The 17,805-nt window shown below is 43.0% G+C and overlaps 1 protein-coding gene across 3 annotated transcripts in view; it reads left to right on the forward strand.

The window, feature by feature from the left end:
* Positions 1–14,018, forward strand: part of mllt10 (MLLT10 histone lysine methyltransferase DOT1L cofactor) — a gene marked incomplete at its 3' end in the record, with an annotated part of 66,661 nt that extends 52,643 nt beyond the window's left edge. For all 3 annotated transcript variants that reach the window (XM_029696480.1, XM_029696501.1, XM_029696492.1), the window contains 3 exon segments: positions 6,878–7,026; positions 13,128–13,245; positions 13,937–14,018. In XM_029696480.1, the coding sequence (XP_029552340.1) occupies positions 6,878–7,026; positions 13,128–13,245; positions 13,937–14,018 (349 nt within the window).
* Positions 14,019–17,805: the final 3,787 nt, after the last annotated feature.

Genomic DNA, 17,805 nt, shown 5'->3' on the forward strand with positions numbered 1-17,805 from the left:
AGATGTTTGTTGCTGGAGTAAAACATATGCCTTTATAAACCCATTCATTGCGCAACCATTCTAAATGCAATCGCGTTAAAAAACAATTTGGTGCATGATTTAAAATAGCTATTTTTATTTCTCAACTGGTAATTGAAACGGCAAGCTCTGACCCAACTTTGCTATTTGGTGATTATTTTGGCGTTTATTTGTACTTTATATTCACAAAATGTATCTGCTATCATTTCTTATAACCGACAGGAACTTTTGAACATAAGATCAGCAGTTACCCCAATTCCGACTTTGACTCATCTGCCCTGGGCTCTTTCTGTAATTCCGACCCAATTTTCGGGGTATCCAAGAGGAAACGCTGGCATTTGTGGCAAGAAAGGGGTAATCCTGCCAGGATTAAGGCGAAGGGAAAACCGGCCACCTCTTCCCTCCATTCTATTGGTCACTTGATAATAAGATGGATGACGTTCGAACGTGGATTTGCTACCAACGGGACTCTCTAAACTGCAATATTCTCTGCTTTTCTGAAGCATGGCTTTTGGACAATGGATATCCAACTGGATGGATTCTCCATTCACCGAGTGGACAGTAGAGGAAGGGGAGGCGTGTGCCTCTTCATCAACAACAATTGGTGTTCTGACTCGAGCGCAGTGGTAGTATTGACGCTGATTTTAGTTTGCCATCATTTAGACTAATTTCCAAACTTCCATCAACAAGTCTCCTTTGCCTCTTAAGCAAGCATACAAGGCCCTACCTTGTCCACCATTCTGCAAATCAGATCATAACTCCGTACTCCTGTTTCCTGTTTCCAAGCAGAAGCTCAAACGGGAAGCACCTGTGACTCGTGCCATTAAGAAATGAATCAGAGATTATGCCACGGGTCGGTTTGCTACCGCTGATTGGAATATGTTCCAAGATTCCCCTGATAACATCGAGCTAACCACCTCCGTCACCGGCTTCATAAGGAAATGCATCGGTGACTTGTCCCCACTGTGAAGGTTCGCTGCTTCCCCAATCAAAAGCCCTGGATTAAGACCAAGGTTGGTGCTACGGTAAAGTACAGGGCTACCGCACACTGGGCCATCACAGACAACCCTGATGCTACTACTGAGAATAGGAGCAAGTACAGGAAGTTGGCTATGACCTCTGCAGAGTCATCAAGTGGGCAAAAGGACAATATAGGAATAAAGTGGAATCATATTTACGTAGGCTCCGAGGCCCATCCCATGTGGCAAGGGCTACAGTCTATTATGGATTACAAAAGAAGACCCAGATAAACTCTACACATTTTATGCACGCTTCAACAATAACAACACCATACCGTGTGTGAGGGCCCTCACCGAAACCAGAGGACTGGATGATCTGGCAGACCCATTCAGTCATTTTAAACCTCATTGTCTCACAGGGGTATTTGTGCTTTGTCCACTCCTGTACTCCCTGTTCACCCTCAACGACAGTAAAATCAAGGAGTTGACCGTAGACTACAGGAAACGGGGGGCAAGCAAGCCCCCATCCACATCGACTGGGCTGCAGTGTAGTGGGTCGATAGCTTCAAGTTCCCCTGGGTCCAAATCACTAAGTACTGAAAAAGGTTCACACACGCAGTTGTGAAGAAGGCGTGACAGCGCCTCTTCCCCCTCAGAAGGTTGAAAAAGTTTGGCATGGGGCCTCAAATCCTCAAAGGTTCTGCAGCTGCACCATTGAGAGCATTTCGACTAGCTGCATCACTGCTTGGTATGGCAACAGCACCGCCTTCGATCACATGGCGCTGCAGAGGGTGATGCAGACAGTCAAGTACATCACTGGGCCGAGCTTCCTGCAATCCAGGACCTCTATATCAGGCGGTGTGAAGGGAATGCCCAGAAAATTGTTAAGGACTCCAGCCACCCAAGCTATAGACTGTTCTCTCTTCTTCCGCACGAAATACGGTACCGGTGGATCAAGTCTGACACAACAGGCTCCTGAACAGTTTCTATCCCCAAGCCATAAGACTGCTAAATAGATAACAAAATGGCTACACGGATTATCAAAGTTGACCCTTGTATTTATCTCTATGCACTTTCAGGACTCTACACACTCACACACACTGACACTCGCATACAGTCTTAATTTACGCTGCTGCTACTCTGTTTATCATACATCCTGATGCCTAGTCACCTTAGCCCTATACTTATCTACCTCTTATCACTCCAATATCCCTGCACATTGTAAATATGGTATTGGAATTGACCCTGTTTATAGCTTCTTACTTTCTTCTGGTGTCCCTATTTCTTGTTTTTTTTGTTCATATTATGAGGCATGTCTTACCTTGCTTCAAAGTAGCCTATAGGCAAACTCCGACCATGGAAATGTGGAGGCAATTATTCATAGGCAGCACGTGAGTTTCATGTTGGGGAAGATTAAAATTGTTCCTACCATTTCTACTGTTCTTCGTGCCAGTTAGGATTTTTATATGCGCATTGTCGTGGAACAGTTTCATTTCAATAATGTCTTAGTTTCTCAAAATCATTGTCACGTGGTTAATCATAAAAATGTAAATAAATCTCAGAAGTTGTCTACTAATGCGAGATCACCAGCCTTCACCATATGATAGACCGTGAGGCCAGGTACTTCTATGCGTGCTCAGGCGCTAGCACTCATTCAACATTACCAGCACAGAGAAACCAGACACATGCTAATTTCTCACATTAAGCATGAAAAAATGGACAAATCTCATAAATGATTATGAAATAAACCAAAACTTGTTTCTCATAAGTGTCGCAGGTTGTGAACTCTGCAGACAGCGTTCCACTCCGAGAATGAGAAAGGTAAATGACTCACTAATACAGGCATTAACAGAAATTAATGTAACCAAATAATGGGAATTAATGTTACATTTACTACTGGTGACATGTAAAGGGGAATTGATGTAAAAAAAATAAATGTATGAAAGGGCACACAATGAAACAATGAATGGGCAAGAATTGGCGGGAGACAGCTGAGCCATTCTGGAGAGGCTCGCCTATATCTTCAACACACCCTTCCCTTCTTGTCTCAACATTTTAAATTATACTCAAGACACATTACCTTCACACGTTTTATGCTTTTCATTTACATCCGCTACTCAATAATTTAAAAGAAACTAATGATCCTCGATTCCTCTCTGGCTGTTATGCTTTCTGGTTAAGTATTTTCTTTCTTTCTGTATAGACAGGAGTAATTATATAATTTTCATATGTATTTCCATTTACTTCCCTATTGGACCACTGTTTCTCTCCTGCTCTATTTGTTTTCATCAAACAGGGCCTAAAATGTACTTTTTGGTCCACCAGTCACTGGCAGGTAGATTAAAAAAATCTACCAGCCCAAATATTTTTGGGCCATAATTACTTTTTAACAAAACTAATAATAAATAAAACAGACGACCATGCTTTGTAATGTTTCTAAAACAAGACATGTATTAGTAAGAAGTAATGTGGTATATTGTTGAATTTCATTACATTTTTTTGTGACCTCAGTCTTTTAATCAAAATATCAGCCAAAATGTTCAACTGCCCCTTTAAAGGCGGGAGGTTACCGTGGTAACAGGGCGATATGTGAGAGATTTGGGATCTGACTAGGGCGCCTCTTCCCTATCAGTTGAAGCAGCAGACTCAAACTAACATTTTGAAAAACAACTGAGCTTGTGAACAAAACAATGTAAATAGCCAAGAAACATGAGGACAAAGTCAAATTAGACCAGCTTTTATGCCTGTGCACAGTGCCTCCAAAAATGAATTTATCAGCACTTCACTCAGTGAGCTCAGCTCCCCTGCCAGGCAGTGTTGTTGCGCGAGGTGGGACATAAATTATAATCCTATTTGTGCAATTAGCAGCTATGAAACAAAACAGCAGAAATAAAGCTACTGCAGTATTTTTCTAACTCTAATGTGCTTATGCTTGACTTTTGACAATTTTTATTTGCGAATGAAATGCTCCCACTGTAGAGCCCTGCAAATTGATCATGCGCCAAAGTGACTGGTGAAATAGACATTCTTACCCGCCAATGCCTAAATCTACCCGATTTTGGTGGGGGTTAATTGTATGCCCTGATATCAACTTTCTTTTGTTGTCCAGAAGCCACAGGCAGAATCCTAGTCATATTAGCAACCCGTCCTAGTTGTTGCATCTTTGGATTCCTCCTCTTTCTAAGTTTCTAACAGAAGTTCCATATATGACAGAGATGAACATTTATATCAGGTGCACTATTTGAATGGTGTGTTTTCCCAGGTGCGCTATTTGAATGGTGTGTTTTCCCAGGTGCGCTATTTGAATGGTGTGTTTTCCCAGGTGCGCTATTTGAATGGTGTGTTTTCCCAGGTGCGCTATTTGAATGGTGTGTTTTCCCAGGTGCGCTATTTGAATGGTGTGTTTTCCCAGGTGCGCTATTTGAATGGTGTGTTTTCCCAGGTGCGCTATTTGAATGGTGTGTTTTCCCAGGTGCGCTATTTGAATGGTGTGTTTTCCCACATTGCATTTTGGCAAATGTTTGAAAATTATGTTTTATTGGCTGCTTCATTACATGAGTTGCATGTTCTGTTAAGATGCATTTTCATAATCTACATGTGATTTCTGTCATTCTGATCACCATGGGTGGAAGCCCTAATGGGTTATGTACCCAATGCATATGGGTCCGGTAAATTTCTCACGTTGTCCCGCGCTGCATTTTCCTAACGCAAACCCTGACACACACACACATTATTGGAGGCTGAGATGTGGTGGGTCCCTGGCTTGAGGGGGTTACTAGGGGTTGAGCGGTTTCCAGGGGGGATATATGGAGGGGGTGAGGAAGGGTGATGTTGGTAAGTCCTAATTGATCACTTTGATTGATTCCCGATTGGACAGTCCTACGCCAATGCAGCTGAGCTAATGGGGCTTGTCCACACTCACACAGAGCTATGTCTTACTATACTTGTTAGGACTGTTCTCCTTAACCCTAACTCCTAAACCTAGCCCCTAAGCCTAAAATGGCGTTTTAACAAGTGAGGACCGGCAAAATAGTTGCTTACTATTCTTGTGAGGAGTTCTGGTACTCAAATCAAACTTTATTTGTCACATGCGCCGAATACAACAAGTGTAGACCTTACCATGAAATGCTTACTTACAAGCCCTTAACCAACAGTTCAGTTCAAGAAGAGTTAAGAAAATATTTACCAAGTAGACTAAAGTAAAAAAAAAAATCAAAAGTAACACAATAAAATAACAATAACGAGGCTATATACAGGGGGTACCGGTTCCGAGTCAATGTGCAGGGTACAGGTTAGTCGAGGTAATTTGTACATGTAGGTAGCGGTAAAGTGACTCTGCATAGATACTAAACAGTGAGTAGCAGCAGTGTACAAATTAAATGTGGGGGTCAATGTAGATAGTCCGGTGGCCATTTGATTAATTGTTCAGCAGTCTTATGGCTTGGGGGTAGAAGCTGTTAAGGAGCCTACTTGTGTATACTCCCAAGTATAGTAAAACGTGAACACACACCCTCCATCCTTTATTCTGTGTTGTTGATGATTAACTAGGGTCCATAAAAGCATATTCACTACATGTATTCCTGTGTTGACATGATAAATGTAACCCCACCGTTGATGTATTGGCCTAGTGGTAAATGGAGGCTTGCTTTGGAATATGGATATATGTAGGCTCGGCGTAGCAATCTCTACCCCATTTTTAATTTTTAATTATAAGACTGGCTTATTACTAATGTTAGATTTGTATATAATTTATGATGGCATCAGATTAAGTAGAGTAATTTAGTCAGTTTAGTCTGATTTTAACATTAATATCTGGTAATTGTGGATTGTCTTGTCAGCAATATTGCGTAGGTTAGGAGATGTGTTCTATTGTGTTTGTATGACCTGAGGAGTAGTCTTGGAGTTTCTGCAGTACATGATCTCTCGTTTTCCTTCGTTCTCCATCTTGCACTCTCATGCACAAAGCACTCTTGTTCCTCTAGTGAATATGTGCTGCCCACAGCCATTCAGCCTTTTGTGGGGTGAGGGGGGCCTCTCACTCCTCCTCCCTACTCCCCCCTCCCTTGGGGTCACTAAGGGGCAGGGGCAGAGTTTATACCGGTTAAGGGGTGTGTGTGTGTGTGTGTGTGTGTGTGTGTGTGTGTGTGTGTGTGTGTGTGTGTGTGTGTGAAATCAATAAAACAGCAGCAGCAACAACTTAACAGATAGAGGGCATGTGATGGGGGAGGAACATGAATATGAATGGAGCTTCCCCCCCTTTCCCCCAGTATAAAAAGCTGTGTGTATGTGTGTGATAGAACAATGTGTGAGTCATCAGATTTCTGCTTGTTATTCTGGGTCAGTGGCAGGACAGGCCTCCATCCACTGTGTTTTTAATATGTAGTTGTGTGTTTGTGTACAGCAGGGGTCGGCAACAGGCGGCTGTGGGGCAAATTCGCCCCATAGTTTTTAGTTTTCAGCTAAAGACAATTTTTTATTTAGGAAATCTATTCCCATGTATTCACACGCATAAAAAGAGACATATGATTGTCTCAATCTACTTTAGGTATGGAATTATTTATTTTCAAAGGCAGTCACATTTTCACCTAAATTGTGATCAATTTGCAGTGTACAAATTATTACAATTTTGTTCCGGCCCCCTAACTATCTACTCTGACAAAAACCAGCCTGCGGCTGAATCTAGTTGCCTATCCCTGGTGTACAGGGTGCATGTGTGAGAATGTGTTTTGTTGTTGATTTGGTCCAGTCCACTCGTTCATGGTACCATACACACACACACTACTGTACTGCACACAACTCATATAACCACAAGACAATGAAGATGAGTTTATTTTCATGGTTATGAAAAAGTATGATGATGATAAAAGTTATGATGATGATGGTGATGTCTCTCCTTGTAGGTGTGTTCTCCAGTTGTGACGTGTCGTCAGGGGTGGGACCTGCTCCCATGAGTGGCGCTAACTCTGAGTTGCAACAGCCGATGGCCTCCCTAGCTCCTCCCAGTCCCTTCACTGCCACAGCCCCCATGATCAACACGGTCTCCCCCCATGTGAGTACATACACACACCACAGACACAGACTAGGCCAGTGCTGAACAGAGTCAGATCAACATTATTGTCAGAGACCTACTAGTTATATTAAGTTCAAATAGGTTTTCAAAAGGATGAGAGGAGTTCTCAGGGCTGTGACGATCTTGGCATTTTGGATGATGGTTATTGGGCAGCCAAATGGCAGCGATAACCGTTTGAATAGCAAAACAAATATAGAGTACCAGTCAAAAGTTTGGACATACCTACTCATTCAAGGGTTTTTCTTTATTTGTACAATTTTCTACATTGTAGAATAATAGTGAAGACATCAAAACTATGAAATATCACATATGGAATCATGTAGTAACCAAAAAAGTGTTAAACAATTAAAATATATTTTATATTTGAGATTCTTCAAAGTAGCCACCCTTTGCCTTGATGACAAGTTTGCACACTCTTGACATTCTCTCAACCAGCTTCATGACTACCGTGTCTCGCCACCTTGACCTGGATGAGGGCAAGGTTCTTGACAGTCTGGTGAAGTACACTTCCAAGCAAGGGCTTTGGGATGGAGATGCAATATGGCCGTCATGCCAACATATCTCATCAGCCACCTGTTGGAAGGGACTTTGTGGATCTGAGGCTCTTTCCCCTGTTGCCTCCATCATCCTCCAAATCCCACCATCGGCCGCCTCAGAGCGCAACTGGTCCTTGTTTGGGAGCACACACACCAAAGCACTCAACAGGCTGACCAATACAAGGGTTGAAAAATTGGTGGCCATCCGGGCAAATGTGAGGCTTTTTGAGCCTGACAACGAGCCGTCCTCAACAAGGTTGGAAAGTGACACTGAAGATGAGGCCTCAGAGTCTGATGTTCAAGAGGTGGACATTGAGGAGGTCCAGGGAGAAGACATGGAAGCCTGAGAGGAAGACAACCAAGCTTTAGTTTCTAGACTATCATTTTTCCGATGCATGTTGAAAACGTTTTTGGGAGATGCAATGGATCATAGGGGATCATTCAATATTTTCTTTCTTTTGTTCAGTGAAAATCATCCCATGTGAAGAGTCAACAAATTTCATTCAAGTTAAATTTGTAACAAATTTATTTAAAAAAAATTCTATTGGAAGGATTTAATCATTTGCATTTGTCTACTTATGATAAGGTAAAAGGTTTATGTTTCTGTCTCCATATCCTATTGTAAATATATCCAATGCAAAAAATATCTGCATTTAAATGGTATTAATATTAATTCCCATATATTCCTGTTAATTCCCACGGAAAGTTTCCACCTCTGAATATTCCCCAAAATGTGCAACCCTACTCATGACCCCTCCTCCCTTTTTTCAATTCTATAAATCTATTTCACAATAAGACGGAATAAAGTGTCTCACAAGATTAAAACCTCTAGGGTTTTCCTGAGTGCGAGGAGTGTATGTTTGTGCCAAAAAAACACATTGTTCCTACTCGATCAGGTGTAATGTGCTTCGTGATTTCCGAAATCAAAACCCCCAAATATGTTATCTCTTGTTTCGCTGGTTGTACTTTCCCATATGATGCCTCGTGACCGTGCTCTACCAAATAGTTTACTAATGTGGTGATGTCTGGCATGAGTTTCCTCGTCTCTTTTTACGCAAATAACAAATCACTACATACTGTATCAACACAGACCCCCTTAAATTTACACCCTTTTAGCGATTGGATAATTCTTGCGAGAATTAAAACAACTATCCAATTATCCCAAAATTAGATCCATACCCATCGCAATGTAAAATTATCCGGGCATTGTTACTGGTCCCATGTTCAAAGACATGGGTAGTAGTCGTATCGCTTTAGATTCTGCCCATGTCACCACTAAATATAATACTTTTGCTGTCGTAAATTTAGCCAGTGGTGCCCCTACATTCAATTTTCGAATGACCAATGGCCCAACACACTACGCTAATAACCATACTAATATACACTACCGTTCCAAAGTTTGGGGTCCCATTAATTAAATACAGTGTAGACATTGTTAATGTTGTAAATGACTACTGAAGCTGGAGAGAGCTGATTTTTAATGGAATATCTACATAGGCGTACGGGCCCATTATCAGCAACCATCACTCCTGTGTGCCAATGGCTTTTCCCATGTTATCAAAAGCGTTGGTGACTTACTGTGCTGCTGGCAACAATTTGAATTTTACGTTCAATTTTACATTATTTTCCCCCGACATTTACTGACACCGGCCATATTCAATGGGTGTTGAGCGTTCGTAAATTCATAAGTTATTCTGCGCTCTGGTACATTCAGATAAGTGCTCTGAAATCCGAGCAGATAGCCAGAGCGAACTCACGAAGCACCCAAATTAACAATGTCCGATGAGAATGCACAATGACTATACCATTTAGCTAAGCTAAAAATGTCGTAATTAATCACGTCAATAAACTTTGGGTAGTTAGATGGCATATAGTTAATATACTGGAAAGTTCAATATATTAGTAGCCAACGAACGTTAGGTAACTAGCTAACATATATTACCGGTTCATACTGCTGTAATGATATGCTATGCGGTTCATAAGGATAGCGTAACTAACAAATTGTCATAATTAATTAAAGCAATACATTTGTATCCGCTTTCGCATATTTCCCGTCAGCAGGGAAATGCTGCCCAGTTTTATCCATGATTGGATTTTTTCCATATTCGAGCTGAATTGGTACAATACTCTTGCGCTTATTTTAGTGCCTCTATGGTTTTGCTATAGTTTTACCTCTTCCTGACCATGGCCAGAGTGTTTAGATTTACTCACTCACGGCTCTAATATGTGCTGATTAAAATAATAATAATAATTCTAAGGTAGTGATACCCAATTCCCCAGAGTGTAGTTATGGTATTTGTGCCTTTTTAATTGGTAACGGTTTTGATACCTTGAATTAGAAACAATACTGGAACGTCTGCCAATTTACTACTGGAGAATATGTGTTCCTCTATTCGATCACACTGTGCAGCCAGTCGGGCTGATAGGGTCCATCGTCCATCCATAATATAAATCTCTCATCAATACACACACTCAGGAAACAAAAACACACAAAACAAACAGTATTTGGTTAGGAACGTCTTCCTTTCTTGTAATTTCAAAACAGTAATTTCTTCTCCATCTAAATATATTTGAACCAGACGAGCTAAATCACTTCTATGCTCGCTTCGAGGCAAGCAACACTGAGGCATGCATGAGAGCATCAGCTGTTCCGGACGACTGTGTGATCACGCTCTCCGTAGCCGATGTGAGTAAGACCTTGAACCAGGTCAACATACACAAGGCTGCGGGGCCAGACGGTTTACCAGGACGTGTGCTTCGTACATGTGCTGACCAACTGGCAGGTGTCTTCACTGACATTTTCAACATGTCCCTGATTGAGTCTGTAATACCAACATGTTTCAAGCAGCCCACCATAGTCCCTGTGCCCAAGAACACAAAGGCAACCTGCCTAAATGACTACAGACCCGTAGCACTCACGTCCGTAGCCATGAAGTGCTTTGAAAGGTTGGTAATGGCTCACATCAACACCATTATCCCAGAAACTCTAGACCCACTCCAATTTGCATACCGCCCAAACAGATCCACAGATGATGCAATCTCTATTGCATTCCACACTGCCCTTTCCCACCTGGACAAAAGGAACACTTACGTGAAAATGCTATTCATTGACTACAGCTCAGCGTTCAACACCATAGTACCCTCAAAGCTCATCACTAAGGTAAGAATCCTGGGACTAAACACCTCCCTCTGCAACTGGATCCTGGACTTCCTGACAGGCCGCCCCCAGGTGGTGAGGGTAGGTAGCAACACATCTGCCACGCTGATCCTCAACACTGGAGCTCCCCAGCGCTGCGTGCTCAGTCCCCTCCTGTACTCCCTGTTCACCCATGACTGCATGGCCAGGCACGACTCCAACACCATCATTAAGTTTGCAGACGACACAACAGTGGTAGGCATGATCACCGACAACGACGAGACAGCCTATAGGGAGGAGGTCAGAGACCTGGCCGGGTGGTGCCAGATTAACAACCTATCCCTCAACGTGATCAAGACTAAGGAGATGATTGTGGACTACAGGAAAAGGAGGACCGAGCACACCCCCATTCTCATCGATGGGGCTGTAGTGGAGCAGGTTGAGAGCTTCAAGTTCCTTGGTGTCCACATCAACAACAAACTAGAATGGTCCAAACACACCAAGACAGTCGTGAAGAGAGCACGACAAAGCTTATTCCCCCTCAGAAACTAAAAAGATTTGGCATGGGTCCTGAGATCCTCAAAAAGTTCTACAGCTGCAACATCGAGAGCATCCTGACTGGTTGCATCACTGCCTGGTACGGCAATTGCTCGGCCTCTGACCGCAAGTCACTACAGAGGGTAGTGTGTACGGCCCAATACATCACTGGGGCTAAGCTGCCTGCCATCCAGGACCTCTACACCAGGCGGTGTCAGAGGAAGGCCCTAAAAATTGTCAAAGACCCCAGCCACCCCAGTCATAGACTGTTCTCTCTCCTACCGCATGGCAAGCGGTACCGGAGTGCCAAGTCTTAAGGACCAAAAGGCTTCTCAACAGTTTTTACCCCAAGCCATAAGACTCCTGAACAGATAATCAAATGGCTACCCGGACTATTTGAATTGTGTGCCCCCCCAACCCCTCTTTTTACGCTGCTACTCTGCTGCTACTCTCTGTTTATCATATATGCATAGTCACTTTAACCATATCTACATGTACATACTACCTCAATCAGCCTGACTAACCGGTGTCTGTATGTAGCCTTGCTACTTTTATAGGCTGTCTTTTTACTGTTGTTTTATTTCTTTACCTACCTATTGTTCACCTAATACCTTTTTTGCACTATTGGTTAGAGCCTGTAAGTAAGCATTTCACTAAGTATTTCACCTGTTGTATTCGGCGCACGTGACGAATCACTACACGTGATTTGATTTGAATTACTCTGTAATTTAAATGTTGTACCCACATGGGAGTCCCGTCTATGCACACTTCTGTGTATGGTTTAAATGTATAACTGGTTTCCCTTTCATAACCAATTGTTTACCAGTACACTGACTCATTCATTTTCTTTTACAATGTTTATTTTCCGTTTTTTTTGTATTTTTGTAACCTGCAGGATTCTTAAATTTTTTCTGTCTCAGGATTGTGCCCTGGAATCACATAACTCGTAACCGTGTCATATCCCATGGCTGCTTCTCTGCTTCAACAGAGAAACACAGAAAGAACTCTGCTACAACAACGTTTCTAATTAGGGGTGTCTTTCCTACAACAAAGACATAATGTGCACATCCTGTCCCAGAACAGGATTTTCTATGATGTTCAAAAGAAATTCAGTCTCACCCTTAATTTATTTTGTCTGTTCAGAATGGCATATCCACTCACTGACGCTCCCTGCCGGTCCGAGGCAGGTCCTTTTCTGCTCTGTTTTAGTTGGCATGTGGGCTCCCTTGCTCGCAGTTAACCCGGGTCTCCTCCGGCGCAATCAGCAAGCGGCGTTAGCCATCCCATCCTCGTCGCCAAATTGTGGTAGCAATTCTGTAGGAAAAGACTGCAGATTCGTTCAAACAACAATTTTATAAGATTTGCAAAAATGAAGCAATCAACCATCACCGAGAATGGTTCAGAGTTGAAAGCTTAACAAACAGTCGGGTCTCCTTCTTGTGTGCATAGCAGTCAGCAGATAATGTGAAGAAGGCAATTAGTTGTCTGTGCAGATTTAAGATAGCATGAGGTTGTTAGCCCGAGGGCTCAGCCATCTAACTGCATTCACAACAACAAACACTATATTGTACTCCTTTCTGCAAGTTCCCATACATGTGACTTTCTGTAGATAGTAAACCCACAGGATGTCACATGCTGCGATTGCACCCAAACGTCTCTTAGCTATACGCCCAGTGTTATGACTAAGTCACACCAAGACAAGTTTAGAAAGGTTAGAAAAAACACTAGCATATAACAAGATACTATTCTTTAAGCAGTAAAACACGGGATAGCATGACTAATGTCATTTTCCACCACAGTCTTCACTTATGTTACCAACTCCATCCAGTCATCCTCCATGTATTGTAACTGAGACTCTTTCGTCCCTGTAGGTGAGTGGGTTACCAGGTCCAGTGTTCAACATGGCTCCCTCCCACATGTTTGGAAACCGACTCAACCCTAACTCTGCCATGGCTGCCCTCATCGCACAGTCTCAAGCTTCCCCCGCAGGTTGGTGTGCGTGCGTGCGGTTTGATCATGAATAGATCACGGTCTACAGAGGGTTCAGAGGTCACAACACCCACTGACCCACTGCTCAGGTTACGTCACACACTCACATGCGTACACACATACAGCGCTTAGTGACCGGGGAGTGGGTGGTGACGGTGCTGTACATGTGGGGGTAGCGGGAGAAAAGGGGGAGGGGTGGGAGAACAGTGGGGGAGGAGGAGAGGGAGAAGGGGGGAGGAGCGGGATAAATAAAATGGGAGGGGCAGGAGAAAAGGGGAGAATAAAGTGTTTCCTGGTGTTTCAGTACTGCCTGCAGCCATTGGTCCTCCCTGACCTCTAAGGGTTAACTATATTGCGACTGACCGTGGGTGTGTTTGTTCTTTTGAATGACAGGCTGCTGGTGGAAGAATGGAAAGGGTTAAAAATAAAGGAAAAGAAAAGAGGGGAAGGGGGTAAAATAGGAGTCTTAAGTGGAGGCCAGTGCATGCTGGTGTGTGTTTGTGTGTGTCTTTGCACATGTATTTGTGTGTGCATGTGTGATTTATTGCTCTTGCAGAGGAAAATGAAAAGAGACGTCTGGCCTGGGGCCTGGAGGGAGAAGAGGGAGATGGCGAGAGAAAGTGTGTGTGTGTGTGTGTGAGAGAGACACAATCACAGTGTGGTAAGTGTGTTATTTACTGTGTGTGTGTAGATCAGGAGGGCGGAGATGGGAACAGCATTGGAGCTCCAGGCTTCTCCAGGCGAGCCTCTCCCAAGACCACCCTCTGTCCGCGGTAAGTACACACACATATTTTCTCCCTTTTCCCCACACACACACTATTACCAGTGAGCCCTTATTTACATTCCACACAAAAATATCTCTGCCCATCCCCCCTCTCTTGAGGGTTTCTCTCTCCCTCCCTCCCACAAACACACTCTGTTTCTGGTCTCTCCACCCATAAAGGCATTTCTTTCTCCACCCATAAAGGTGTTTCTACCCCCCCACAGGCTTCAGCTCTGCACTTGCTTTTCTTTTTGCTCGTTTATCTTTTTACAAAGATGGTTTGCATTTTTCTCTGTTTTTATGGTGACTAGCGTGTGTGTGGATGTCTGGGTAAGGGATGTGTGTGGAGCGAGGGGTGTTTTTGACACTGAAACTTTTACACACTTTGTGGGATGGATAGTTGAAATCAACAAGGTACTACTTACTACTTTCAATATTTCTGGATGTTTTACATTCGGAAAGTATTCAGACCCCTTCCCTCAGGTGCATCCTGTTTCCATTGATCATCCTTGAGATGCTTCTACAACTTGATTGGAGTCCACCTGTGGTATATTCTATTGATTGGACATGATTTGGAAAGGCACACACCTGCCTATATAAGGTCCCACAGTTGACAGTGCATGTCAGAGCAAAAACCAAGCCATGAGATCAAAGGAATTGTCCATAGAGCTCTGAGACAGGATTGTGTTGAGGCACAGATATGAGGAAGGGTACCAAAAAAAATTATACAGCATTGTAGGTCCCCAAGAACACCGTGGCCTCCATCATTCTTAAATGGAATAGGTTTGGAACCACCAAGACTCTTCCTAGAGCTGGCCGCCCGGTCAAACTAAGCAATCGGGGTAGAAGGGCCTTGGTCAGGGAACCCGATGGTCACTCTGACAGAGCTCCTGAGTTCCTCTGTGGAGATGGGGGAACCTTCCAGAAGGAGAACCATCTCTGCAGTACTCCACCAATCAGGCCTTTAAGGTAGAGTGGCCAGGCGGAAGCCACTCCGCAGTAAAAGGCACATGGCATCCACTTGTAGTTTGCCGAAAGGCACCTAAAGCCTGGGAGAAACTCCCCAAATACAGTTTGCCAAGCTTGTAGCGTCATACCCAGGAAGACTCAAGGCTGAAATCGCTGCCAAAGTTGCTTCAAAAAAGTACTGAGTAAAGGGTCTGAATGATTATGTAAATGTGATATTTCCGTTTATTTTTTATACAATTGCCCCCACAAAAATGTTTAAAAACTTTTTGCTTTGTCATTAAATCAAATGTTATTAGTCATATGTGCTGAATACAACTGGTGTAGACCTTACAGTGAAATGCTGAATACAACCGGTGTAGACCTTACAGTGAAATGCTGAATACAACCGGTGTAGACCTTAAAGTGAAATGCTGAATACAACTGGTGTAGACCTTAAAGTGGAATGCTGAATACAACCGGTGTAGACCTTAAAGTGAAATGCTGAATACAACTGGTGTAGACCTTAAAGTGAAATGCTGAATACAACTGGTGTAGACCTTACAGTGGAATGCTGAATACAACTGGTGTAGACCTTACAGTGAAATGCTGAATACAACCGGTGTAGACCTTACAGTGAAATGCTGAATACAACTGGTGTAGACCTTAAAGTGAAATGCTGAATACAACTGGTGTAGACCTTACAGTGGAATGCTGAATACAACCGGTGTAGACCTTACAGTGAAATGCTGAATACAACCGGTGTAGACCTTACAGTGAAATGCTGAATACAACTGGTGTAGACCTTAAAGTGAAATGCTGAATACAACCGGTGTAGACCTTAGTGAAATGCTGAATACAACTGGTGTAGACCTTAAAGTGAAATGCTGAATACAACCGGTGTAGACCTTACAGTGAAATGCTGTAAGACCATATATAGGGGGTTACTGATACAGTGTCAATGTGTCGGGGCACCGGTTAGTTGAGGTAATATGTACATGTAGGTAGAGTTATTAAAGTGACTATGCATAGATGGTAAAAACAGAGAGTAGCAGCAGTGTACAAGAGGAGAGGAACAATGGGGTATTGTGTGTAGATTGATGAGATTTAAAAAAAAAAATGTATTTAACCTTTATTTAACTAGGCAAGTCAGTTAAGAACAAATTCTTATTTACAATGACGGCCTAGGAACAGTGGGTTAACTGTCTTGTTCAGGGGCTGAACGACAGATTTTGTTCAGAGTCAGTTAATAATTTGTTCTTAACTGACTTGCCTAGTTAAATAAAGGTTCAATCAAATAAAAAAATCCCAAAGGTGTTTGATGGGGTTGAGGTCATGGCTCTGTGCAGACCAGTCAAGTTCTTCCACACTGATCTTGACAAACCATTTCTGTATGGACCTCACTTTCTGCACGGGGCATTGTCATGCTGAAACAGGAAAGGGTTTTCCCCGAACTGTTGCCACAAAGTTTAAAGCACAGAATCCTGTAGACTCTAGAATGTCATTGTATGCTGTAGCATTAAGATTCCCTTCAGTGGAAGTAAGGGGCCTAGCCCAAACCATGAAAAACAGCCCCAGACCATTAATCCTCCTACACCAAACTTTACAGTTTGCACTATGCATTTGGGCAGGTAGCGTTCCTTTGCCTTTCGCCAAACCCAAATGTGTCCGTCAAACTGCCAGATGGTGAAGCATGATTCATCACTCCAGAGAACACATTTCTACTGCTCCAGAGTCCAATGGTGGCGATCTTTACGCCACTCAAGCCGACACTTGGCATTGCTCATTGTGATCTTAGGCTTGTGTGCGGCAGCTCGGCCATGGAAACCCATTTCATGAAGCTCCCGATGAACAGTTATTGTGCTGACGTTACTTCCAGAGGAAGTTTGGAACTTGGTAGTGAGTGTTGCAACCGAGGACAGACTATTTGTACGCGCTTCAGCATACATGGCTGTATGCTTGATTTTATACACCTGTTAGCAAATGGGTGAGGCTGAATCCACAAATTTTAAAGGGGTGTCCATATATATAGTGCATGTTGGCTTTATTCAGAGCCAAAATATTTTTCTTAACCAATAGGAGGACTCGGTATGATGTGGTTCTTTAGCGTCTTATGTGGAGAGTGGCTTCACTCCTGCTGTGTATTCACTTGTGTGTTCACTCCTGCTGTGTATTCACTTGTGTGTTCACTCCTGCTGTGTATTCACTTGTGTGTTCACTCCTGCTGTGTATTCACTTGTGTGTTCTTGTCTTGACGTCACTTTTCCCAACGCTTTTCCGGCATGGCTTCTTCGGTCAAATTCATATTAATTATAAAAATGCAAATGAAAAGTGAAATGTCATGTTGGGACTTTTAGTTGGAAGGATGAAACCAATCAGAATATTTAAAAGCAACCTAATAATGTAATCTTCCTTTTTTTTCTGTTTGCTCCAAAAGGAAGAAAATGTTTGCTAGCTGAACTTTTCCAATAAGTGGTTTGTTTTGGTGTGTGTGTGTGCGTGTGTGTGTGTGTGTGTGTGTGTGCGTGTGTGTGCGTGCGTGTGCGTGTGTGTGTGTGCGTGTGCCAACGAGAAGTCCGATGGAATGGTAAAAAGGCTCTCCCTCTGTTTGTTGATTATTCCAGAACCGTGAAGTTCTCTTCTGTCTCTCTTTCACTCATCAGTGTCTCAACTCACACAGAGTGATTTACTGCACCATTGGTGCCCACCACACACACTGTTTCTCTCTCTCTTTCTCTTTTCTCTTTCTCTCTCTTTTTCTCTCTCTCTCTTTTTTTCTCTCTCTCTCTCTCTCTCTCTCTTCTCCTCTCTCTTCAGTCTCTCCTCCGTGTCAGTCTCTCTCTCTCCTCTTT

The sequence above is a fragment of the Salmo trutta genome, chromosome 2 (genome assembly GCF_901001165.1).
Source record: "Salmo trutta chromosome 2, fSalTru1.1, whole genome shotgun sequence".
Classification (NCBI taxonomy): domain Eukaryota; kingdom Metazoa; phylum Chordata; class Actinopteri; order Salmoniformes; family Salmonidae; genus Salmo; species Salmo trutta.